The sequence below is a fragment of the Gossypium hirsutum genome, chromosome A02 (assembly GCF_007990345.1).
Source record: "Gossypium hirsutum isolate 1008001.06 chromosome A02, Gossypium_hirsutum_v2.1, whole genome shotgun sequence".
Lineage (NCBI taxonomy): Eukaryota > Viridiplantae > Streptophyta > Magnoliopsida > Malvales > Malvaceae > Gossypium > Gossypium hirsutum.
The window spans coordinates 107879162-107902532 of NC_053425.1; the positions used below are offsets into that span (position 1 = coordinate 107879162).

The 23371-nt window shown below is 34.4% G+C and overlaps 8 protein-coding genes and 1 long non-coding RNA gene across 14 annotated transcripts; 5 read left to right on the plus strand and 4 right to left on the minus strand.

The window, feature by feature from the left end:
- Nucleotides 1–8: 8 nt before the first annotated feature.
- On the minus strand, nucleotides 9–827 carry LOC107917418 (protein IQ-DOMAIN 20). Its single transcript, XM_016846801.2, has 2 exons — nucleotides 418–827; nucleotides 9–338 (listed from the first exon to the last, which is right to left on the minus strand). The coding sequence occupies exons 1-2, from the start codon at nucleotides 649–651 to the stop codon at nucleotides 156–158; spliced, it is 417 nt and encodes a 138-aa protein (XP_016702290.1). The 5' UTR covers nucleotides 652–827; the 3' UTR covers nucleotides 9–155.
- LOC121209816 (uncharacterized) lies at nucleotides 224–1259 on the plus strand. Its single transcript, XR_005904946.1, has 2 exons — nucleotides 224–365; nucleotides 720–1259. It is a non-coding gene; the product is annotated as an uncharacterized lncRNA (long non-coding RNA).
- A 951-nt stretch (nucleotides 1260–2210) lies between these two features.
- On the plus strand, nucleotides 2211–5129 carry LOC107917506 (thiol-disulfide oxidoreductase LTO1). Its single transcript, XM_016846872.2, has 7 exons — nucleotides 2211–2470; nucleotides 2560–2854; nucleotides 3104–3360; nucleotides 3445–3557; nucleotides 3698–3845; nucleotides 4530–4667; nucleotides 4806–5129. The coding sequence occupies exons 1-7, from the start codon at nucleotides 2366–2368 to the stop codon at nucleotides 4869–4871; spliced, it is 1122 nt and encodes a 373-aa protein (XP_016702361.1). The 5' UTR covers nucleotides 2211–2365; the 3' UTR covers nucleotides 4872–5129.
- A 1122-nt stretch (nucleotides 5130–6251) lies between these two features.
- Nucleotides 6252–7600, plus strand: LOC107917617 (protein GDAP2 homolog). Its single transcript, XM_016846958.2, has 3 exons — nucleotides 6252–6472; nucleotides 6551–6815; nucleotides 6947–7600. Exons 1-3 carry the CDS (start codon nucleotides 6325–6327, stop codon nucleotides 7182–7184), a joined length of 651 nt encoding a protein of 216 aa, XP_016702447.1. The 5' UTR covers nucleotides 6252–6324; the 3' UTR covers nucleotides 7185–7600.
- A 548-nt stretch (nucleotides 7601–8148) lies between these two features.
- On the plus strand, nucleotides 8149–11055 carry LOC107917716 (UPF0548 protein At2g17695). 3 transcript variants are annotated; one of them, XM_041081470.1, is made up of 6 exons: nucleotides 8155–8344; nucleotides 8432–8493; nucleotides 8604–8780; nucleotides 8877–9081; nucleotides 9638–9687; nucleotides 10796–11055. In XM_041081470.1, the coding sequence occupies exons 2-6, from the start codon at nucleotides 8435–8437 to the stop codon at nucleotides 10803–10805; spliced, it is 501 nt and encodes a 166-aa protein (XP_040937404.1). In that variant the 5' UTR covers nucleotides 8155–8344; nucleotides 8432–8434; the 3' UTR covers nucleotides 10806–11055. The 3 variants fall into 3 exon arrangements, with proteins under 3 accessions (XP_040937396.1, XP_040937404.1, XP_016702520.1); XM_041081462.1 differs by lacking the exon at nucleotides 10796–11055 and having other exon boundaries at nucleotides 8149–8344; nucleotides 9588–9926; XM_016847031.2 differs by lacking the exon at nucleotides 10796–11055 and having other exon boundaries at nucleotides 9638–9926.
- Nucleotides 10822–11921, minus strand: LOC107944986 (F-box protein SKIP23). The gene is made up of 2 exons (XM_041084559.1): nucleotides 10989–11921; nucleotides 10822–10857 (listed from the first exon to the last, which is right to left on the minus strand). The coding sequence occupies exons 1-2, from the start codon at nucleotides 11919–11921 to the stop codon at nucleotides 10822–10824; spliced, it is 969 nt and encodes a 322-aa protein (XP_040940493.1).
- A 1615-nt stretch (nucleotides 11922–13536) lies between these two features.
- Nucleotides 13537–15673, minus strand: LOC107917790 (GDSL esterase/lipase At5g33370). 3 transcript variants are annotated; one of them, XM_016847229.2, is made up of 5 exons: nucleotides 15468–15673; nucleotides 14968–15154; nucleotides 14709–14848; nucleotides 14315–14545; nucleotides 13537–14230 (listed from the first exon to the last, which is right to left on the minus strand). In XM_016847229.2, the coding sequence occupies exons 1-5, from the start codon at nucleotides 15480–15482 to the stop codon at nucleotides 13763–13765; spliced, it is 1041 nt and encodes a 346-aa protein (XP_016702718.2). In that variant the 5' UTR covers nucleotides 15483–15673; the 3' UTR covers nucleotides 13537–13762. The 3 variants fall into 3 exon arrangements, with proteins under 3 accessions (XP_016702718.2, XP_040937415.1, XP_016702635.2); XM_041081481.1 differs by having other exon boundaries at nucleotides 14968–15240; XM_016847146.2 differs by having other exon boundaries at nucleotides 14968–15673.
- A 1076-nt stretch (nucleotides 15674–16749) lies between these two features.
- Nucleotides 16750–20478, plus strand: LOC107917903 (protein S-acyltransferase 10). Of its 2 annotated transcripts, XM_016847424.2 has the most exons (12): nucleotides 16861–17241; nucleotides 17444–17558; nucleotides 17751–17825; nucleotides 17938–18009; nucleotides 18125–18262; nucleotides 18540–18573; nucleotides 19131–19240; nucleotides 19389–19475; nucleotides 19614–19697; nucleotides 19788–19853; nucleotides 20006–20132; nucleotides 20248–20478. In XM_016847424.2, the coding sequence occupies exons 1-12, from the start codon at nucleotides 17154–17156 to the stop codon at nucleotides 20248–20250; spliced, it is 999 nt and encodes a 332-aa protein (XP_016702913.2). In that variant the 5' UTR covers nucleotides 16861–17153; the 3' UTR covers nucleotides 20251–20478. The 2 variants fall into 2 exon arrangements, with proteins under 2 accessions (XP_016702835.2, XP_016702913.2); XM_016847346.2 differs by having other exon boundaries at nucleotides 16750–17241; nucleotides 20006–20478.
- A 955-nt stretch (nucleotides 20479–21433) lies between these two features.
- Nucleotides 21434–22683, minus strand: LOC107945083 (uncharacterized). Its single transcript, XM_016878969.2, has one exon. It carries the CDS (start codon nucleotides 22505–22507, stop codon nucleotides 21602–21604), a length of 906 nt encoding a protein of 301 aa, XP_016734458.1. The 5' UTR covers nucleotides 22508–22683; the 3' UTR covers nucleotides 21434–21601.
- Between the last annotated feature and the right edge of the window lie 688 nt (nucleotides 22684–23371).

Consider the following 23371-nt stretch of genomic DNA (forward strand, 5'->3'; position numbering starts at 1 on the left):
CTGGATGATGACTTTAAATTTTTCTTGTTGCTTACAATCTTGTGAAAAGAGTACACGTATCGTTTTTGTATTGGAAACTTTGCGATGGAAAAGGTTATGACCTAAAACTAGAGCAAACAGTGTTCATGGTCAGTAAAAAATGAAGGCGACACTGGCTAGCTGCATCGGCGGTCACTCACTGTACCTGCGAGGAGTTGGCGGGCACGAACCTTGACCTGTAACCTGACAAGTGCATGCATGCAATTCATTGCTATTTGTACTTGTTTCCTTACATACGCCCCTCGGGCCACTGCTTGCAGCTTAACCAGGCTTCTCAATGCTCTATATGCTCGTCTTGCCTGTCCATCATTCGAGAACACGAAATGGTTAGTTTACATCTAAAGTGTTTGAAAAAGAAATATAAGTTATCGTAGTTACAAGATGACCCCTGAAAACTGATTGGATCTTAATTGCTGCAATATCCTCTCTGGTTAAATTTTTTGTCTGAAATGATGATCTCGATGAAGGTGAAATGTTGGGGAAGTCTCTAACTTCTTTGATCATTGACTGCTGGCTGAGATTTTCGCTATGAGGGATGACGATATCTCTTTGGTGGGATGATTTGATGAACTTCTTTCTAACTGTGTTGAACCAGTTTCTAGCAGTGCCCATCTTTGCAATGTCTATCAGTTTTTTTTTTCTATGTTTTCCTATCTGATATGATGTCCTCACCTTCGCAGCACCAAGAAGGGGCCGCTTTTAAAGGAAGGAGTTGTGCCGTGCGCACCATATTTTGTGAGGGTATAGTATGGTTTTAATCTTTCTTGTCAAATAATGCTTGTCAGACTGAGAACGTGGCACGATGGATATATTATTTATCCATCCCCACCACTGTGTGCAGGTTTGAAGCATTCTACCACGCCGGCTAACACAATCCCAACCCACCTTTAGGCTTTAGCTAGCTTCAGTGGTTTTGGATAATTTTGTGTTGGATTAATTTTTGAGTAACTTAGTATAAAGTCGATTTGAGGGCCATGTTGGGTTGTTTTAGGTTCAGGTTTTTTGGGTTTGATGATTCTATTTTTAGGATTTTATCAATATAGTTTTGGGTCATTTCAATTTTCAATTACTTCAACTTTAGGTCACTTCGAGTGACTTGTTCCGCCATTTCATGTTCGGCTTAATTGCATTTGGGCCAATTTGGACTTGAGTTGACGGCTTTGATTAGTTGACTTTTTATAATTAAATTTAGATTGACTAGATCGAGTTTTCAGGACCAAGACGGAATTTACATGTTTAGCTAGCTTCAATGCACTGATTAGTGGATATTATAATGATAACAATTATCCGATGATTGGTTGAAGGATGGTAAATTATGTGCTTACAATAGCTAAAAGATCGGTGGCTGGCATTAGTGACCTTTTCCAAAGTAGCCAACTTTGCATCGACAGGCAATTCTAAAACTTCAAAGGGACCATAGAAAAAAGGGAAGGAGGGGGGGGTGTTTTATAAGAAAAGGTTTCAGTTCATTTTCAGAGCAGATAATAATAGTTCTTTGTCAGTCCTGAAAGCATAAACAATTTTTTTAGAATTAAAACATAGCTAAGGGCAACTGTAAATTGCCAAAGCTCCATTCAATCAATGCTCTGTCACCGACATTATGCAAGTGCCTACGAACAGTAAGCAACCTTAGACTAGAAGTAAAGCTAGCTACTACCTTTGCAACACCGGGTTGATGTCCCGATTTTGCTTGAAAGAGGGTAACTTTAGAGATAAATTAGCTGAAGAATAAATTAAGGTAATAACTTGAGAGAGATAAATTGATTGCAGTGGACCGAAACAAGCTAAGAAGAAAGGTGAAGTCAATGTTTAATGTATGGAATTTTCTGACACAAGGACTCGAATCTTTCAGATTCAATCAATCAGGCCCCAAACTCAATTAAAGTTAATTTGATCAAACTCAAATTGGCTCGATATCAAAATAACTTGAATCGACCATAATCTGAAAAAGTTCTTAACTGTAATGGTCTAACTTGAGCATCAATTCCGAATAAATTGTTTTAGACTCCTATGTGGATGACGTGGCTAAGCCCGAATCTAGCTTGACGTTTGTCATTTATTAGGGCCAAGGTATACTTTTTTGGGTAAATTCATTCACTCATCTCATTATAGTGAGCCCAATGAACCAATATGGGCTTTTTGAAGGTAAAATTGTCCCCATTTCTCATCAACTTTTTTGAGCTTTCAGCAACTAGCGATAGCATCACGACTGTCACGAGTGTGGCTGATATCTACGAACTTGACTTTCAGATTTTTTTATTCTTTTAAGAAATGGACTCTTGAATTGAGCTTGTTGCTTCTTTGTGCAATCTGGGTATTAAAGAAAATGGCCAGTTTCGTTGGTTTATCAGCTTCTCAAAGTCAATTCTTGTATCGCTTCTCTCTCCCTATCTCTTCTCCTGCCTTCATTTCATCTTCAGTTCATTTAAAAGTACATTTCTTTGCCCCCATTGCTTTCTTTCTCTCTTTCCTTGTTTGATTCTAATCATTACTAATTCTGGGTTTTTTGTGTTTTTGAAGAAGCAAGCGCCGGTTCGGAGATTGCTTGTGCTTCCTATTAAGTGTTCATCTTCAGGGCCGAGTCAAGATACTGAGTCAGAAGCTGAAACGACGTCAGTTCCATCTTCTTCTTCTTTTCCTAGTTCATTGGCTTCGAGCAATTCCACGTATAATTGGCGTGCTGGGATTGGTGCCGTTGGGATCATTGAAACTGCTTACTTGACTTACCTCAAGCTCTCCGGTTCCGATGCCTTTTGCCCTCTTGGTGGTGGTAGTTGTGGTGATGTCCTCAACAGTGATTACGCCTTCTTTTTTGGTATTTAATTTCTCTTTTTTTTTTAAGATTTATTTATTTATCTATATATAAAGTTGTTGGGTTGAATGTGGAAACGAACCTGTATTCGTAATTTTCAATTGTGTTACTACATGCTTTAATGTCATAATCTTAGCCTAGGCATAAAATTTCAATTTGATTGTGGAAACCCCAAAAATGTTTTCTGAGGTAGCATGTTTGAAAGTGGATAATAATCGTAATAATAATTATTTGTGCTTATGCATTTATCAGGCGTTCCTCTTCCGTTACTTGGACTGATTGCTTATGGATTTGTTACGACACTCAGCTTGCAGTTGAGCGCGAAGAACTTACCTTTTGGGATCAACGAAACGACGGGTCGCTTGCTATTGCTTGGGAGCAGTACCTCCATGGCTACTGCTAGTGCATACTTTTTGTACATACTGAGTACAAAATTTGCTGGAACTTCTTGCTCCTACTGTCTAGCGTCGGCTTTATTATCGTTTAGTTTATTTTTCATTAGCCTAAAGGTTAGTATCAATTTGTTAGATGATATAGCTTTTGCCGGGTTTATGCTTATAACCTGGTATACTCGGGTTTCCATTCTATTGTAGGATGTTGGGTTACAAGAGGTACAGAAAGTGGTGGGTTTACAAGTATGCATTGCAAGCTTGGTATTTGCCACGTTAAGTACATCATATAGCAATTTACCATCTGCTCCTTCAAGGTGAGTGGATGTACATTGCTTATAGCATCTCTTTTGTTATTTGGATGGATATCTTTTTTTCAGCTGTCTTTTATCTTCAATTCTTTCTCTAAAGATATGGCTGCTATACTTATTTCTCCATTTTATCTTTGCCTTCACAGCCAAGCTAATATTGATCTTCCATATTTTACGACTGAGATAACAAAGGAATCAAGTCCTTTCGCGCTTTCTCTTGCAAGGCATCTACATTCTATAGGAGCTAAGATGTATGGGGCTTTTTGGTGTTCTCACTGTCTAGAACAAAAAGAGGTGCCTTTTTTGCTTTTAGTTCTCTCTTAGCGGTTCTAACTTAACTGTAAGGTACCCTTCGAATTCTCTGATGAATACAGGGTATTTATGAAGTTTTGCTAATTGTCAAGAAATAATGCACTTTGAGATACGTTCACCGATTATTATTGTCATGTCAAAGTTCTAAGAATTCACTTAGGATTTGGCCAGAAAAGAAAACGGACCATAGGTGTTGCAGTTGTAACAAATGCTTGGTGTCAGTGATGTTGTGTTTTGACTTCCAAAATGAAAGTGGTCTCTTTAAATGAATTAAGTAATGTGAAGTCAATGAGTATCTTTGGAATTCTTGTCCATTTTCATATTAACACCAAATTATTTGGTATGTCAGTCAAGAGCTGGATATGTTCAGCAATCCCCATAGGAATAACATTACTCCTTCGAGCATCTAGAACTTATAGGAATTGCTAGGTACCTCCTAATATTGGTTTCGCCATGATACTTGGCTTCTCATATTAGATTTGATTAGGAAGACGAGTCTAATGCTTTCTTTCTCTAAGAATAGCCGTGTTAAATATATATATAATCACCTGCTTTTTGCACTGATCATCTGTTTCCCTTTACTTATTTTATGGGAATACCTGTGCCTTTGATTCGTTTATAAGTATGGCATTCATCGGCATTTATTTCTCTTACCAATGCAAACAGATGTTTGGACGTGAGGCAGCAAAGTTGTTGGACTACATTGAATGCTTTCCCGATGGATATAAGACGGGAACAAAAATGATCAAGGCATGCGCAGATGCAAATTTAGAAGGATTCCCAACTTGGGTTATTAATGGTCAGGTGAGGAAGCCTTTCCATTTCGTAATTCTCCTCATCTTTAGACCATATGTGTTCATAATACAGGTATCTTTTGCTTAAATGTCGTATCAGAATAGTCTATATTCTCATATAAGCATCTACGACTATACCATTTTCCAGGTTTTGAGTGGAGAGATGGAATTGGAAAAACTTGCCGAGGTATCCGGGTTCCAATTCAATGAATAAGTAGACTATAATCTACACTGGCATTTGTACAGTTTACAGAAGATTTGCTCGCCCTGGCTTAGATTTCAAAAGATGGAAAGTCTGTTTCTCTCGGTCACGTAGGATTTGATCTATATAACAAATGTAGGAAGCACAAAGGTATGAAAATGGTAGATATTTCAATCCCCTCTTATATAATCCATGTATGAAACCTTTGGTGTACTTTGAGCGGAGCTGTCACCTTAATTATGATTATTAAAATGTTACTTATTTGCTTGCCATGAACGGCTAAAATGCCAAATTTTCTTCTTGGTGTTATTGTGAACTATTTTCTAGGACATGGACCACATGGTCCCCCACAAGGTCACAACAGTTTGATATGAGATGTTTCGAATGTTGTTTAATCCATTTTCTTCAATTTGGTTATGGGACCTAGGTGGTTTTAGGAAGGATAAGAAAAAAAATCCTAGTAAAAGATCAATGAAACTGGCTTTTTTTATTTGACATAGACAAGACAACCAACTCTTTTAAATGTACTATTGCATGTTACAATGTAGTATTAGATCAACTAGAATGGAGTTTTGTTTTGGTGAGTGATGAATAAATTATTGTTATTATTATTATTTGCAGCAATATATTACATTGATGTTTGATTTTGATTCAATCCTTAATCTTCTACTTTAAACTTAAAATCAAGTTTCTCAACCCTTTTCATGATAGATTAAGGAAGGAAAAAATGTCAAATTGTGGTTTTGGTCCTTCAATTATGTTTAAATTCGAGATTTAATCCATATATTAATTTGACATATTTTGATCTTTTACTATTATAATGAAATTGCTTAGTTTGATGTGGATTGTTTCTTAGAAAGTTTAATTATGAATTTCATCTTTTATGAAAGAAAATTGAGAAGTTAATCATTTCATTTTAAAATGTCAGAATTTGATTCGTATTTTTTTACAAAAATTGAAAATTTGGTCTAATTGTGTAATACTATTTAACGGCTCAAGTTCATATGTTTATAATTAAATTAATTTCTTAGTTTTCACAAAAAATTAAAATAAAGAGATTAAATTTTCAATTTTTATAGAGTAGTGGGATGTAGTTCACAATTAAACCTGTTGAAAAAAAAATCCCTTTTAACTCATTATGCACATATGAACTTTTTGTATAGATACATTAATCATTTAATTAATTAATGGAATTAAAAAACAGTTGAGGGATTAAATTATGTGAAACTAAAATACAAAAAAATAAATCACAAAATTTAGCATAATAGAAGGACTAAAACCATAATTTAAGCCGAAAAAGCCTTCAAAAGAAGGGACCCAGTCAAGCTCATGACCCTGGCTCCACAATGGAAGATGCTTTAGAATATTCCCCATATTATTCAAACATGAAATGACAATTGACTTTATCCCTTGAAACCCCATCCAAGGTTTCCTCTATAAATATAATTTCAATCTTTATCCTTTAATGATTCAAAATTGCTGCTTACACAGAATAACAATGGCATCTCAAATTTCAGAGTCCGATCTCCTTCACAAACTCGACATTTTCAAGATCCAAGGCAAAGATAAACGCGGCCACAAGATTCTTCGCATTACCGGAAAATCGTTCCCCGGTAAAGTTTTTTATTATCTTTTATTGTAATTCGATTTCAATTAGGTTTCTGATTCTGATTACTATTTTTTTTTATCAGCTCGGTTTTTGAGCGTTGATGTTTTGAAGGAGTATTTAGATGAGTATATATTTCCAAGGCTTTCAAAGAAGCCGTTTTCGGTGTTGTACATGCATACCGGAGTTCAAAGGACCGACAACTTTCCGGGAATCTCAGCCCTCCGATCAATCTATGATGCTATTCCGGTCACCGTCAAAGATAATCTCCAATCCGTTTATTTTCTGCACCCTGGCCTCCAGTCTCGGCTCTTCCTTGCGACTTTCGGCCGCCTTTTCTTTGGCGACGGGTAATATTAACATAATGTCAAATTCTGGATTTAGTCCTTCTAACTATGTTGAAATTTAGGATTTAGTATTTAATCCAATTGTTAAGTATTACCGACACGATTTTTTAACCATGGAGTGCTATAATGGTTAGGTTGTACGGGAAATTGAGATACCTTAGCAGGGTGGATTACCTATGGGAGCACGTAAGGAGAAACGAGATTGAGGTCCCTGATTTCGTGTATGATCACGATGAAGATTTGGAGTACCGTCCGATGATGATGGAGTACGGTTTGGATAGTGATGATCCTCACCCTAGGGTCTACGCCGCACCGGCAGTCGCGGTTGATTCACCTTCTGCTTCTATCTACTCCATGAGATGCATCTCATAGAGACAAATTGTAATTAATTATAAATTAGCAGGCGTATGATATGATAAGCTCTTTTTTTTTGCAACTTTAGTTCATTATTATTAGATTATTACATCAAACATAAGAATTTCGATATGATTCCGGCTAAACAACGCCGATACCAAAGATAGGGTTGAAGGAAGCATCGCGGTTCAATTTAATGGCATTTGCTATTGAGAAGATCTCACCATCGAAGCTCGAAGACGAACCTTCAAACATGAGATTGTTACCAACCTTACATTGATGCCAACAGAGAGATATGTAAATAGTAAAGCATATGATATCGTATATCGTATATCAGAGAGATATGTAAATAGTAAAGCATATGATATCGTATATCGTATACTTTTTTTTTTTGAAAGAGACACAAATAGAGTGTTGAAATAAGTTGAATTTAAGTCTATTTTGCATAATAGATTAATATAAATATCTATTGGTCACTGTCAAATATTGAAAATTTTAAAAATGAGTAAATTAATCTTTTAAGTAATTTAAAATTAAATTAATCTTTTAAGTAATTTAAAATAATTTTTAAAAATTAAAATAATTATAAATAATTTTTAAATATATAATATATATGATTCTAAATTTATATATTTTGACATGGAATTAATTATACTGTAACAAGATTTAATTTGACATGTTTAGTCCTATACATTATTCTGTTAAATTTCCAATCTAATTTTACTTTTAAAAATTGGTTTCAATATGTTAGAATGAGGTACACGTGTTGATTATTCTGTTAATCATGTTCAGTTTTTAATAGTAGAAATAAATAAAAATTTTAATAAAAAAAGACCAGTTTGCTCTTTGATGATTTAAGTATAGGAGTAATTTGTTTATTTTTTGAGTAAATAGGATAAAATACAATCTGATTCTTAGTATAAGGAGCTCCATTGTACTTTTACCATTACCTCCCTCATAAGCCCAGTGTAATTTGAGTTAGAGGCCCAGTTCAGCTACATTGTTAACAAAATTGGGTCAACAAGGAAATGGACACATCGGCCATTTTCAACCTCTTCTTCTCCGTCCCTATGGCTCCATTTTAAGTCCCTGTACAATATCGCTTCAACAGTGAACTGTCGTCGGCCAATTTACTTTCGAAAGCACAGCTTTGAAATTGCCCTGTGCTTGGATAGCAGGTAAACTTTAAAATTTCATATTTTTGGAAAATCTTTAGAAACAGTCATTGAGTTTAGTTTTCACTGTTTCATGGTTTTTTTTGACAGGAAATGGTTTTCTTGTGCTGGGCTCGACCTTCACCCGAGCAACAGAAATCTTGTATTAGCAAGTACTAAAAAGCATGCTATTAGTTGATTTTCTAAATTCAAAACTGGGTATATTTTCTTTATTTTTCTGTATGGTAATTTGCTCATTTTCATGTTTAAAAATTATCACCAGGTCAGGCGCATTCAATTATGACACCAAATATAAAGGAGCTACTTCAAAGCCTGTGTCTTGTATCAAAGAAGACAAGGAGCTTTCCAAAGATGGTTATTTAATAAACCATGCAAGGGTTTTGATCGGTTCTGGTTTTGAGACCTATGAAAAGGGCAAAACAGCATTGCAGAATTGGAAGTTTGTGTCTTTTTCTTGTATATTATGTTTTGGTATATATTGAGAGAGGCAGGCATATATATATATGTAATGTAAATTGCTATTGGTTTTTTGCAGGCATTTTGGATTAGATTGGGCATTTGTTGATCCCAAAACTCCAATTCAAAATGGGGTTAAATTCTGTGTTTGTCTCAAGGAATTTTTACCATGGGTCATTATGCCTCTCCAAGTGGTGTATGTGAACGAAAACACTAGGGCTAAAACTAAGAAGAGTTTAGCCTCTTTTGGTTTTGGCAGTGGCACATTACAAGGTCACCTACTGGTTAGTACTATTTTTTTTTTGGTTTGTAATGGCTAATGATCAGTATGAAGTGCTTTTTTTTTTTTGTTTCCATTGTTGCTTATTGCTGCATATTAGATAGCCCATGCATGCTCTATATTAGGAGTAAGATTGAATTTTGCCTCCTTCACTCAAACAAAAATTGGGTAAGTTAGTCCCTACACATTAGATCGTAGAGCAAATTTTGGTCATTTTGTTAAAAATTTCATTCATTTCTACCTTTAAAAACTGTTATTTGTATGCTAGCATGAAGTACACATGTCATACACATGGCATGTGACGTGTCACTATCTAGTTATTCAATTAGTCATATCAGTTATTACCAATATAATTGGATGAAAATTTTTGCAGAAATGATCAATTTGCTCTTTGAGCTAACATATAAGAATTAATTTACTCATTGTTTGAGTAAAAGGAGAAAAACGCAATTTAACTCCTAATACAAGGGATACTTTTACCCGTGATTGATGATAACCTTTGATAACAAGGTATTGGACATTGTTTTTTACTGGAAACATTGTTTTTTACTGGAAATCAGGCTGGGGAAGAACGGTTTACGATCGAGCTGGACGAGAACGATCAAGTGTGGTATGAAGTACTTTCCTTCTCGAAGCCTGCTCACTTTCTGTCGTTTATCGGTTATCCTTATGTTCAACTTAGGCAAAAATATTTTGCTCATCAGTCTGCCAATGCTGTTCTGAAACATGTGTAGCAACTCTATGTATATGGATTCATATAGCTACTTAGAATGTTTGGTTGACTCGAGAAATTGAAACCTTTGAACCTTAAGAGCCTCATTCTTAGTAAAATATTTCTATTTACAGATATATATGATGGCATTAGCAAATCACATAAACCTACTGCTTTGCAAACTCGAAGCACTAGAGGGTGGCAGGAATCAACTATCTGAAAGATCCCCAACCCTTCAAAATCAGAGAGACGACGACATATTCGTCTCTAGCCAAGCAATGGCACAAACCAAACCTTGGCCTCACCGGGATGCAGTCCACTAAAGAAGAAACAGGAGAGCACCAACAAAGAAAAGCATAATAAAAACATAAAAACATAGCCTAAAAAGAGAAGAGAAGAAAAGGGCGGAGAAGGAGCACATGGTACTAAACCTAGTACAAGAGGCATAAAAATTGAACAGAAATCTAGTACAAGTTAAAAACTTTTGCAGAGCCTGGAACATGATATATCAATTACCCTACCAAATTCAATAGTTGAAATGCTTTAAAAAGCTTAATTAAAGCTTAATCTGCACACTGTTCTAAAACATAACTATCCAATAAACAGAAAAATCTATGCTTTGCAGTCCATCAATGCATGTCTAGGATAAATGAGCTAACAATCCACATGAGAAACAACTGAAAATGTCTATGCCAATACAAGGGAACAGTAACCTAAGCTTAAAAATGATTGCAATCTTACAATGTCTGTCTGGTTTTTTAGTTATTGTGTGATAAGACAATTCTTCACAAACATCAGTCAAGCACTTATTTTCCACATAATGATCAAACAAGACAAATCAAGAACATTACTTGCTTGCTGCAAACTAACTTTAAACAGATTTGTTCACCTTTAGAAACAAGCAATGAGGAAAGTTGATATAAAGAAGATACCATAATGATACCTTATGAACACAAGACCTGAAATCATAGTTACATCTAATGTCATGTTCCATATTAATTTGCAGTGAACCATGATGGAGGACAAAGCATATCAGAGCAACCAGGGAAAGATAATATGCTCCCAATCCTTCGATCAGCCAAGTCGAAGACAGAAACACCATGACTTTTTGATCCTATAAATTCATCACCCTTGAAATAAATACAATTCCCTTTATTACATCCACTAACTTCCTTAATTGGAACAAAGAAATTTAATACCTTTCCCAAGAACAAAATCTGATCATTTAGACTCGTAATCTCAATCCATCTTCCCCAATCTTCATCCAACTTATAAATCTTAAAATCAACCACACTTGGATCCCATTTACCATAAGGATTTTGACTTGTTCTAGCTCGATCAAAGTATCTATCAGCTACATAAAGTAGTTCAGAACATACCACTAAATTTTTCTTTTTACCACCACTTAAAACAGGAGGAGTGTATTGTATCACCTTTAAAGAAGAAGAATCAACAAATGAAACAGTTCCCCATCTGTCTATGGCAATAAATTGTCCTTTATAAACTGCAATATCATCATAACGAAACTTGTTACTTATTTCCTTCATATGTTCATCCCCATTTCTCCATAAAAGCAACCTTCCATGGTCACAAAGAACAAGAACCATACAAACCTTGTCATCATACTCTGGCAAAACAACAGCTTTTAATACATTTGAATGACTAATTTTGCAAATATACCCTCGGGTTACTTCCATTATTGGGTAATCCAGCAAGTTTAAAACTTTGGGGAATTCCTTAAGCGGGATATCTGAAATGGGATTTATGATACGAAACTTACCTTCTTGTTGGGTTTCTTCAAGCTTAAGCAATGAAGATTGATTGATGATACACACAGTAGTTTTAACAATAGATGAAGGCACTGTATGGTAAGGTGATGATTCAGCTTCTAATTCAGGATCGTATGATTCATAGAACGGTAAAGGGATTCGAATACGGTAATCGGGTTTGGGTTCTTTAAGGAGGGTAATTTGGAGTTGGAGATGCCAATTATTTGTGTGAGAAAGGGGCAATGAATATCGCCATCGCCTACATACGCTGCGAAATCGGATCATATCGAAGTGACCGCTGACATATTGACCGATCTTTGTTAACAGTTCGTCGGGGAGACCGGACCAATCTCTTCTACCCATTCACACAACACTTGTTTCTTGAAAATCCTCAAACTGGACGGAGTTGCTGATGGTGCGAAGCGAAAACTAAAAATCCCTTTTCTATAACTGGAACTGCAGCAGTTTCGTAAGATTTAAGAAACTAACGGAGCAATAGAGGCCAATAATATAGGGGCGAATGGTAAAAGTGGTATGAAATTTTTAAAATTTTAAATTAATAAAGGGAAAATTTTATTTTGACCCCCTAAAATTTTAAAAATTTGATTTAATCTTTTAAAAATTATAAAGATACAGATTATTGAAAATTAAAATTTCATTTTGGTCCTCCTAAAAGAATTTTTTGGTTTCTCTTCTGTGTGCATGTATAATTTTTTAATAGTAGAAACAGATAAATTTTTAACAAAATAATTGATTTGCCTTTTGATATAACATTCATGGACTAATTTACTTATTTTATAAATTTAAAAAAAAAGTAAAAATAAAATCTAATTTTTCATTAAGAAACTTAAATACTCATACAAACATGTTACAAGACAAAATAGGGCGGCAACTATCTCATTAAACAAGGTTTTAACACTTTGTACAACATACATTACGATTGGATATAGCTAAGTAAAATCCAAACATGACAGCTTTATATCAATAATTTAACTTTAAGTTAAATTATTATTTGGGGCATAAACGAGATAATTATTTTCACATTATGATTAGCTGAATTTTTTTAACCTAAGTTAGATCTTGAAGTTAATAACTATTCCTACATTAAAGTCTGAATTATGCAACTATTCTCATATTAGGGTTGAAACTTTTCTTTATGTCCAAGTTAATCATTAAACTTGGCAATTGTTTCCGAATTGAGACTTGATGGTTTTTAAGGAAATATCAAGGATTAATTTGGACAAATAAAAGTTCAAGCTTCGATATGGGGAAATTGCTAAGTTTAAAATCTAACTTGAACAAAAAAAATCAGGCAATAATGTAGGAACAATTGCCAAGTTCAAGGCCTAACTTGAAAAAAAAAGTTCAAACCCCAATTTAGAAATAATTGTCAAATTTAGGTCCCAAAAAGTAATTTAACCCTTTTTAACTTAAACAGATTTGTTCATAAAGAAGATACCATAATGATGCCTTATGAACACCCTGCTAATGTCATGGTCCATAATAATTTGCGGTGAACCATGATGGAGGAGGCCAAAGTAAATAAGAGCAATCAGGAAAAGATAATATCTTGCCGATGCTTCCATCGACCAAGTCGAAAACGCCAATGCCATTGCTGTTGGTACATAAAAGCTTAACTCAGAAATTTGAAACTCAATCAAACATTTACTTCTTAAGTTTGAGACCAACTAGAGATGTTATCGAGCTACTTGAGCTCAAGCTTTCCAGTAGGCTTGGCTTAACTCGATCACACCTCTACTAATATTTATACCTCCAATCAAGTTAAAAGAAAATACGTGTTTAAGAACATTTGAACACATATACTCTTAATTGTTGTAATAATAACAATATCAACTAAATTAAGACTTAATTGAGTATATATCTTTTATAAATAATACTTTAGTATATGCATCAATATATTATATATAACATTATTCACATATAGATTATTTAGTGTGTATATATATTGAATATGTAATGATTAACAATGAATCAAGCTTAAATAGTCAAACTTGTAGTTACACGACAAAATAGGGTGGCAGGCACCTCATTGCTACAAAATACATAGGATTCTCTGCCATTATTGAATAGAAAAAAGGTTTGAACTTATATAATCATGTTTATTTGATTCCATGCTTGGATTAAAAGGACAGAACATCCCAGATTCTGTTTTTTCTTTGGGTGTTAAAAACAAAGTGGGGATCCTAAATGTTAACCCCCAGCAACTGACTGAAATTCATGGGAACCATAATTGGCTCTGCTGCACCAAACAGAGTCAAGGCAACCAACTCCGAAGCCCTTTGTGTCGGATGAAACTGGTCCCAAAACAAGTACTCGTCACGGTTCGAACAAAAGCTTGCCGTTTGATTGCAACCGTAAGTCCCATTCCCACAGCATGCAGCTGCAATGTTCTTCAAACCAAAGGCCAACATGTCCCCCGTCAAAACACCGGTCATCAAAAACGTATTCCCCACCGAATACTTCATGTCTTGGACAGTGGAGCTGAACTGTTCTAATGAGCTCCCAACGTCGAAATAGAATTGTACTGCCATCGCTTGAGCTGGTTCGAAGCAGCTGTTGTTACCGGTGAAGACAGCTCGAGCAAATGGGGTACACCCGATTGGTGGAACCGTTAAAATGCCGAACGTTCGTGCTCCAAGCTCGTATAGAGTCTGACATATATATGTAAAAGAAATTTAAAAACAGGTTTTAAGTAGTGAAACAAATTATAAAACAAGGCCAAATCAATTCGGAACCTTTATATGGTATTCGTATGTGGATATAAGGGTCGCATTGAACTCCGCTAAGGACATTGGTTTGCTGAGGTTAAGCAGATATTCAAACATGTCGTTGCTTCCAATGCTGATAAGAATGAATGCTTTCGACAGGATTTTATCGGTTGCTTCTTCACTCCCTGTCATGTTTGTTATGTTTGAACGAATGGTTGAAAAATGTTGGATCTGCTCCTCCAATGGGATCACCCTTTTCTGCATATGTAATACGTATATACTTTAAGCCTAGTTTCAGAATTTAAAAAAGGATTAATTTCACTGGGAAACCTCAAAACTATAGCTTAGATTCTAAATTAGTGTACAAATTTTAAAACGTTTTAATCGAGTCCTCAAAGGGATATTGTTGAAAAACACTTACTGCCTTTCCAGTATCTCTTAAAACACCGGATCCTCCAGAGGCAAAGTTGGCACCTTGCAGTATATTCTTCTGGAAATTGGATGGATCATTGACAAGGTACAAAAATGGTGGTGGACTCTTCTTTAGACCCAACAGTCTCACTAAACAAAAACCAAACAAGTGATCATTGATACCAGTCAGTATATAGAGGAAATTATGGAAATGCATGGGGATTGTGTTGTGCTAGCAATGAAGAAACCAATGTTATGTTTCTATATACCTATCTGATCAGCAGTGTTAAGGCCATTGCTGAACCTCCCTGTTGGCTTCGAGTAAGGGAAATCGATACCATTGAAATAGAAATCTGCCCTTGCGGCGCACTCGGGTATGAAGTTGTTGGTACCGACGTCGAGGGTAGAGTCCCCAAATATATAGACGGCCGGTGGTGGTGGTGGTGGTGCCCCAGCCTGGAGAAGTAGCAGTGAAGTTACCGCAATTGACACAAAAACACCATGAAAACATGTCTTTGCCATGTGACCGTGGCTATTCGACCCTGGATTCCAACTTATTATTAATTATATAAAACTAAAACATGGGAGGTGATTATTGAGTATTTATAAATGTAACGTGAATTAGAAGTAAAGCTAAAAGGGTTCCTTGTTTACAAGCTGTCAAGACAACGATTCTGCAGGCGGTGTATACTGTAAAAAAGAATCTACAAGAATCTGCAGGGGAAAATTATGTAGGTTTTGGGAGAGGATGATTGGTGAGAAAATTTACGTGGCGTGGCGACATGTCTAAGCTGGATGTTCCAAATCCGACGTTAAAATCTCGATGTTGGCAGGGTTGTCTTTTCTTTGGAAGAAACTAGAAAACAGTGGCAGTCAGTTTCATCTTCCTCACAATTTTCTCCCATTTCTTGCATGCCTCCAAATACTTATTTTACGTAAACAATGAAGTTTCCTCCGATCATCTGCTTGCATTTGTTTCCTTTTTATTCTTTGACAGGGACAACTAATCCTTAATAAATCCCTTTGTGTAAACATTACTATCTATAAGTCTTCCTATGACTTCTAGGTAGCAAAGTAGGTGAGCTGCAATGCCTCCATTTTTTAAGAACTAAATGTAAAATTCACCCTTATTTTCTATATATATATATATATATATATCAAAATTGGTATTTAAAAATTCAATATCAATAAAAATGTGAAACGTGACATATTGTTATTGATAAGTAGATTTTGAGGATAAAATGGGATGAAATTAATAAATTAAGGGTAAAATGACATGAGATTAATAATTTAAGTATAGTTTTTACAACAAAAAAATTAAATACGTAAATGGAAAATATGGTATAATTTGAGGATGAATTTTGTAGTCTAATGGATCTTTAAACCATTGAAATTTATGAAACTTTTTATTGGGTTTGCGTGGAAGATCAACAGCAAAGTAATCAAAGAAATCAACAAAATGGTTTATTTTGATTTTAGTCCCTATACTATATTAAAATTTAATCCTTCTATTTACTTTGGCATGAATTGATTATCTACTTTTCATTATTATATGTCCCAATTGATAAAATTGTTAGTTGCTATCATTAAGGTGATGAAGTGAAATTCTTTTCTTGAAAAAAATCTTAACCATTCAATTGACACGTAAATTTATTATTAATTGAACATGATAGACTAGATTTTCATGTGGTTTTGATTGTATAACTAAAAGACAATTAAAAAAATTCATGTAATCACTACAATGACAACAATTAATAGTGTTACCGATTGTACAATATAAAAATAAAGGGACCAAACTATGACAAATTAAAATGACGAGATTAAATCTCAACTTTCATCATAGTAAAGGGACTAGAACCAGCATTAGACCAACAATAATTAATAGCAAAGGAATAGATGACTTCCATAGAAACCTGCAAATAAAAACATGATAATGGGTCTGCACTGCAAATTAAAATACCAACTTATTGGTTTTTTTATCAAAATAATATTAAAAAAATAATTATAAAAATAAGATAAATTGTAAATTAATTACGAAAATAGAGTATTTTACAATAAAATTTGTTTTTTTTTCGTTGAGAAAATTATATTTTCATAATTAATTATAATTTATTAATTAATTTTTTTATTATTTTGATTAAAAAAAACCCTACATTATCTAACCGACAGCTGACATTCTTATTCTCAATATGATAAAAACTGCAAAAAATGCAATCTTCCACGAACTGAGTTTTTTCCATTTCTTGTTAAAAGAGTTTGATTTTTTTTTTGTTTCACAAATTTCATATCTGCTGTTAACTTTTTTTCTTCTTTCGAAATTGAAAGAAGAGAAAAAAGGGAAAGCCTTGCTTGAAAAAGGGCCAAAAAATATTGACTTTTTTTTTTACACTTATCTTGTCGTTTAATGATTTGATTTTTGAAATTGGAAATTTTGTTGTGTTGGGTGGTTTGTTTGATGACGACGGTGATGGGTATATGCCGGTCCTTTCGCGATCGAGCTTTCGCCCGGTTCTTTCACTGTTTCCCTTGTCTCTCCGATCCTGGTACAATTTTCTTTTTATGTTTATCTCATGACCAAGAACAAGAAGCTTTTTTTTTAAGTATGTTTTGTTTCTTATAATTCAGTTGAGTTGTGGATAATTTAGTTTATTTTGCTTTCCATTTTGTTGGGTTTTGTCGAATTTCATGGGTTTTTTTAGCGGTTTTTTATTATAATTAATTTGGAAAATTTTATGGGTTCTTTAGCTCGAAGATCATCATGGGGTTTGAAAGTGACATTAGTGATGCTACATCTGATTTTCGTTGGCATTCTCTTTGTTTTCGATGGCGACTTAATTGAGAAAACCAAAAAAGAACCCTGGTAATGAGTCGATTACACTTCATAGTTCATTCATTGCAACTAGCTTTACCTTCTTTTTTTTTTTTTTCAATGAAAGTTTATAAATTTGGATTCTTTTTGATTAATTTAGTTGTATAAGAACATCCATAAATAAAGCATCTTTCTTTTAATGTGTGTTTAATTCTTCCTCTCTTTTTTTTTTCATTTTCTCAGGTACACTGCTTTATATTTGTTGTTGCTTCTTGCTACATTGGTACAATACTTTATTACTTCTGGTTCTTCTCCTGGGTAAATATCAGTGTGGTTTTTTACTCTATAGATCATCGAAGTTTTGAAACTGTGTAAATTACTGATTGTGTTTTTACTGTTAATGTTTTTATGTCCTTTTTTCGGCTTTTAGTTATGTTGTTGATGTAATGAGGGCTGTTAATGAGACGAATGTGATATATCAGAAGTCGTCAATGGCCTCAAAGTAAGCATTTTCTTTTCTTTTATTGTTCCATTCATTGTCTCTTCCATTTCTTTAGAAGTGGGGTCTATGCTTGGAATCTTACTATTTATCGTGTTCTTATAATGTTTAAGCAAAGACAGCCTGCTTCAAGCCAAAATGGAAGCTTGAATGTTGTCATAGAGGGGAGTCAATCGGGTAGAAATTTCCAAGGGAGTAATCCTTCGTCTTGGACAAAGTTGGTTATGGACATGTATCCCCCTGGAACATCCATTAGGTATGTAAAAACACTATTGACTTTGTGAATTCATGTTTATGGATCTGCATGGGCACTAAGTGCGAGCTAAGTTAAGCAATCACGGTACTTTCTGTCGTATATCACTTGCTGCTCTTCCGTTTTATAAATCTTACACAAGTTTGCCTTTATATTTACTAAACATATGGCATATGAATCTTGATGTTTTGCGTGTTTTAACCCCATAAGCTTGAGTTTAATCTGAGTCTTGTCATGCAAACTACCAAGAAAGCTACTGACTTTCTTTTGGATTTTGCAGGTCTTGCACTTGCTCCTATTGTAATGTTGAGCAGGTACCTATATTTAATTTTTTACGTCTTTCATGCAATAAACTTATTTTCTTTGAATCAACACTTCTTGCAGGGACGAAGCCAGAAATTTATCTTGGGGGACCAAAATTAAATTATAAAATTTTAAAGGGGTCAAAGGACAATTTTATCTTTGTATATGCTTGTTATTTTAGAATTTTAAAGGGATTAAACAAAAAAAATTTCATCTTTGGAGGGGAGGGGGGGGGCCTTGGTGCCGTCTCTGACTTCTTGGTTATCTCTGTTTATATGTGTTGCTTACCTAGACAGAGGATCTTTATTGTTGACTTTGTATAATGTCTAGAACTAAAAAGATGCATGTGTGAATATTTGTAGCTTTGTCAGTGAGCATGGAGGTCAGTGTACTCGGAAAAAACATGTTAACTTTAGTCATATTGTAGCTTTGATTGGATGTTCAATGTAAGAACTCTGAAGAACCGCTTGTGTTTATTCAGCTATCCTTTTCAATGTTACTTAAATGTGCAATTAGTACCTTAGATAGCTTGTGATTGTTACTTATGTTTGTTTGTGTACAACTGCAGCCTCCACGAGCAAAGCACTGTCATGATTGTGATAAATGTGTTCTTCAGTTTGATCATCATTGTGTATGGCTCGGATCATGTGTTGGCCAGGACAATCATTGCAAATTTTGGTGAGTCTATATCATATTTGACATGGTATATAAATACGTCCAACATATGTTCATTTTGATTTTGCATGCATGCTAAAATTCGATCATTTAAATATTGTTTCCTAATTTGGAACTCATCGGTCTCTCCTGTCACAATTTTTAAATTCAGGTGGTATATTTGTGAAGAGACAGCATTGTGTCTTTGGACTGGCATCTTGTATATTATGTACCTGAAAGCCAACATTTCGAGGCCTTGGTATGTTATATTACAAAGTACCTCTATAGTGTGACAATGGGGTGGTTAAATATCTATTGTTTGGCTTTTATTTTTTCATTTGGATCTTTTGTATTTACCTAGATCTGAAAATTTGACATTGAAAAATATTGTTGAAAGGTGGAAGGATGCCATTATGATTCTGCTATTGATCGCCTTGTCGATTTCCATAATTTTTCTCCTATTGCTGCTGCTTTTTCACAGGTAACTTTTGTTTGCATTTCAGGTATTGATGATTAGCTTTAACGTTATGTACCGTGGACACTGGTTTATTAACCTTTATTTTTCGTGCAGTTATCTTGTTCTGACAAATCAGACGACTTACGAACTCGTTAGGCGCCGGCGTATCCCATATCTAAGGTACAATACCATGTCATAAGATTGAAAGACTTATCATGATTGGATTTTGATAGAACGCATTAATATGACATTTTCTTCATCACAGATAGCTATTAAGCGATCGACCATGTGTTCACAGCTTACATAATTGCTCATTTTCATTACATATGCAGGCGGATTCCTGAACGAGTATATCCTTTTAGTAAAGGAATTTGCAGGAATTTATACAACTTTTGCTGTGTTCGAAGCAGTATTTACAGTTTGGAACCTTTGCCCTCGTCTCAAGAACTTGAAGAAAAGGCAAGGCCTTACACTTGCTTAGACATTTTAACGTGTCGTTGCTGCTGATTTTTTAGGATAGTGTATCATTTTAGCCAAAAACAACTGTGATTTTAACTCGAAATTTTTTTTGAAGTGAGTGTGTCTAGAAGCAATCATTTCGTTCGTGAGTGCAGAATCGTTTGCTCGTGGTTCGCTGGAGGTTGAGTTGCTTGTGATTAGTTTGTGATTCCTTTTTTTGTCTTGTTTTGCTGTGTTTTAAGGAGTTGGGAATTTTTGTCAACCATAAGCATACAAAAAAAAAAACATGCCAGAAACAGCCATTGGAGTATGAGATTTTTCAATGCATTGTTTGGGATTTTCCGAACCTTGGTTGTTCAAATGTTGAAAATAAGCTTTAGAACATGTGGTACAATGCTGTCTCACAGCATGTGCTCTTACTGAGCGGCTAATACATTAGAAAAGCGAACTTTTTACACTCTTTGCTCATACATGCATACATACATGTGCTTATTGACATTCTCGAGGTTTAAAGAAACTCACTTTAATACCAGGTTCAGGCATAAACAGGAACCCTAGGCGCAACTAATGCACCCCACTCAATCCCAATCCCCAATGTCCCTATACCTCAAAATCCACAATTAAATTCAAAATTTCCTAATTTTTTAATTTCAAGCTTAATACTTTATAATTTTAAGAAAGATTAAATCACAATTTTATTATTTGAGTCAAAGATGAAATTTTATTATATATAAATTTATAACTCTTTGGATTTTAAAAGGACTAAAATGGGGTTCAGGTCCTGTGTCTAAATTATATTTATTTTTCCATTTAAGTATCTAAAATTTTTACTAGTAAAAATTAATATTTAAATTATTAATTTTGTCTCATTTTACACAAAAAATTTATGACATCTAGTAGAAGGAATTAATTGTTTATATACCATTCTTGACAAAAATTTTTTTTTTCAGTACTTAAGTGATAAAATTGGTATAATTTGAGGGTCAATTTTACATTTATACTTTTTTTATTATCAAAAGTGACACCTAAACTATTAATTTAATCTCATTTGACCCCAAAATATGATATCAATGAATAAAATCGTCCATACAAATTTTCAAGTAAAATGGGATAAAAATAATAGATTAATATATTTTTGATAATAAAAAAAGATAACTAGGTGAGAAGAAACAAAACTTAAAGAGAAATAGTGCATATTTTATTTTCTTGTGCAGAAGCTAAAGTGTGATCCAAAAATTTGGCATATGTTTGAATGGATCAAACTTTTCACACAACATATATTAAATCGATTGGCATAAAAGTACAAAATAGTGCTTGAATTAATAATGGAACTCACAAAATGTACAAATCCATCCTAAATACTAATAAGAACTGTACATATTGTCCCATAAGTGAAGAATACATTTCAATGTTGTTGATCCACCTCTCAAATCTCAATAGATTGGAGGATATATATATATGATGTTTTGTTAATGAGAAAGTATATTTAGGAAAGAAACTCTACTATGAAGCAAGCTCCTAAACAAACACTCTAAGCCATCTTCAAGATTTTCAAAAATAGCATCCAAAGATTCCAAATTTACCATTGCGGATTCGATTTTCGTTTCCTCGGAATCTTCTTTCGAGCTCTGCAGTAATATGTTGCTAACCACGATGTCAGCTCTGTCTAACTCATTCATTTCCCGCTCGTCTTTGCATGTTGTCGAACCCTTCTGGACTAACTTTGAAACCAATGACCATTTCGAAGACTTTGGTTTCAACGACGAAGGAGAAAGGAATGAAAGAAGGGCGTGGAAAACGGAAGCGGTGATCACGGTTGCTTCTCGAAGCAAACTAATGACCGCGGCGAGATGATGGTGTTGTTCTAACCGAGGAAAATCTCCGAATATGTTGTCCATTTGCTTCAATGATGCAAGTGAATTCGCGATTTCTTTTTTCATAATCTTCCTAGTGGTAATGTAACTATTAATATTGGTTTCAATGCTTTGCTCTCCGGCTTTGCTTCGTCGGAGAGCCGATTGAAGCTCTCGAACACTTTGTTTCATTGAAGAAACGGCATCCTTCGTGTTACTGCATAGATCCAATTGCTTTAATGAACAATCTAGCAATGCATTTTGCCATTGTTCATTGTGATGTTGAGCTAAAGCTTGTTGAGTGAGTGGCAAATTTAAAAGATCCTCTATGCATATATACAACTCTGCTAGACCAAATAAACCAGTGCAAAGTGTTTCACCGTTGGACGATGAAGCACCGTGCCGACACCGACGCTTATTCAGCTCCTCTTCCAATCTAAGTGTGCTCGGATGTGAGCTAGCAGGGAAGCTGAAGGACCGGAGACCGTGTTTTTTCGCTAACTTCGTGGAGAAAGCAGCCATTGTCACTCTTTTTCATTCAAGACTCAAACAAAGATGAAAGGTAAGTTCAATAATCCATTATCATATATTTATACCAACTTTGGTGATGGAAGTAATCACAGTAGGTCCATGTACCAATGTGGAAGGCATGTGAAGATAATATGGGAATTAGGAATGACTTACAATGATAAACTTGTCATATTTAATAAAATCCCAGAGTTTATTGATTTGGATACGGTGTATCTGACTTTTGGATTTTGTTTTTTTGCATACCCCTATGCATTTGTCCATCATCTAATAATGCACCATCACCACCATCAAGCGCCGACCTTGATTTTTAAAGGAAAAATATGGCCATCCATCCAAACTCCGAAGCTACTTAAAAAGCATATTAATGGAAGGTGGTTTTTAAATAATTGATGTACCTCATCTTTTTATGTTCCCTACCAGGCTTTGCTAGATGGTACTTGCCAGAGTAAGACATGAGTCTTCTACTTCATATATTATAATGTTTTGTACAGATAATATGTTCATGAATCCTACTACATTCACATATCTAACTTGTTAGATAACTACTACATTCACATATCTAACTTGTTAGAAATAAAAACACATATTTGTTGAGGGATCGACTTTCTTTCGACACAAATCTTTTAAGTTTAGTCTATTAAGAGTTTTATGTTCGGTTTTAACTCGGGGTTTTTCCGGAATTTTCCCTCTAACTCCGAAAAAAACCCAAATAAATTACAATATTATACTTTATTAAAAGGGTTTACTTTTTTTTCTTTTGAGAAAAGGGCAGTGAGTGTTTTATGATCTAAACTGATATGCCATATCTTATAGAATAAAGAGCCTTGGACAGTTTGAGTAAAAGGTAATCAACAT

Excerpts from the sequence above, each read along its gene's own strand:
- LOC107917418 (XM_016846801.2), bottom strand. The coding sequence starts at position 651 with ATGGGCACTGCTAGAAACTGGTTCAACACAGTTAGAAAGAAGTTCATC. Across the intron at positions 339-417 it reads CAGTTTTCAGGGGTCATCTT|GCAAGACGAGCATATAGAGC; the intron begins GTAACTACGATA and ends AATGATGGACAG.
- LOC107917506 (XM_016846872.2), top strand. The coding sequence starts at position 2,366 with ATGGCCAGTTTCGTTGGTTTATCAGCTTCTCAAAGTCAATTCTTGTAT. Across the intron at positions 3,558-3,697 it reads TTACCATCTGCTCCTTCAAG|CCAAGCTAATATTGATCTTC; the intron begins GTGAGTGGATGT and ends TTGCCTTCACAG. Across the intron at positions 3,846-4,529 it reads ACTGTCTAGAACAAAAAGAG|ATGTTTGGACGTGAGGCAGC; the intron begins GTGCCTTTTTTG and ends CAATGCAAACAG.
- LOC107917617 (XM_016846958.2), top strand. The coding sequence starts at position 6,325 with ATGATTCAAAATTGCTGCTTACACAGAATAACAATGGCATCTCAAATT. Across the intron at positions 6,473-6,550 it reads TACCGGAAAATCGTTCCCCG|CTCGGTTTTTGAGCGTTGAT; the intron begins GTAAAGTTTTTT and ends TTTTTTTATCAG. Across the intron at positions 6,816-6,946 it reads CGCCTTTTCTTTGGCGACGG|GTTGTACGGGAAATTGAGAT; the intron begins GTAATATTAACA and ends TATAATGGTTAG.
- LOC107917716 (XM_041081462.1), top strand. The coding sequence starts at position 8,435 with ATGGTTTTCTTGTGCTGGGCTCGACCTTCACCCGAGCAACAGAAATCT. Across the intron at positions 8,781-8,876 it reads ACAGCATTGCAGAATTGGAA|GCATTTTGGATTAGATTGGG; the intron begins GTTTGTGTCTTT and ends GGTTTTTTGCAG. Across the intron at positions 9,082-9,587 it reads CATTACAAGGTCACCTACTG|GTATTGGACATTGTTTTTTA; the intron begins GTTAGTACTATT and ends TTTGATAACAAG.
- LOC107944986 (XM_041084559.1), bottom strand. The coding sequence starts at position 11,921 with ATGGGTAGAAGAGATTGGTCCGGTCTCCCCGACGAACTGTTAACAAAG. Across the intron at positions 10,858-10,988 it reads AGATTTTGTTCTTGGGAAAG|GATTGGGAGCATATTATCTT; the intron begins GTATTAAATTTC and ends GGCTGATCGAAG.
- LOC107917790 (XM_041081481.1), bottom strand. The coding sequence starts at position 15,220 with ATGGCAAAGACATGTTTTCATGGTGTTTTTGTGTCAATTGCGGTAACT. Across the intron at positions 14,849-14,967 it reads TAACACTGCTGATCAGATAG|TGAGACTGTTGGGTCTAAAG; the intron begins GTATATAGAAAC and ends GTTTTTGTTTAG. Across the intron at positions 14,546-14,708 it reads TAAGAGATACTGGAAAGGCA|AAAAGGGTGATCCCATTGGA; the intron begins GTAAGTGTTTTT and ends TTACATATGCAG.
- LOC107917903 (XM_016847346.2), top strand. The coding sequence starts at position 17,154 with ATGACGACGGTGATGGGTATATGCCGGTCCTTTCGCGATCGAGCTTTC. Across the intron at positions 18,263-18,539 it reads CCCCCTGGAACATCCATTAG|GTCTTGCACTTGCTCCTATT; the intron begins GTATGTAAAAAC and ends TGGATTTTGCAG. Across the intron at positions 19,698-19,787 it reads TTGCTGCTGCTTTTTCACAG|TTATCTTGTTCTGACAAATC; the intron begins GTAACTTTTGTT and ends TTTTTCGTGCAG.
- LOC107945083 (XM_016878969.2), bottom strand. The coding sequence starts at position 22,507 with ATGGCTGCTTTCTCCACGAAGTTAGCGAAAAAACACGGTCTCCGGTCC.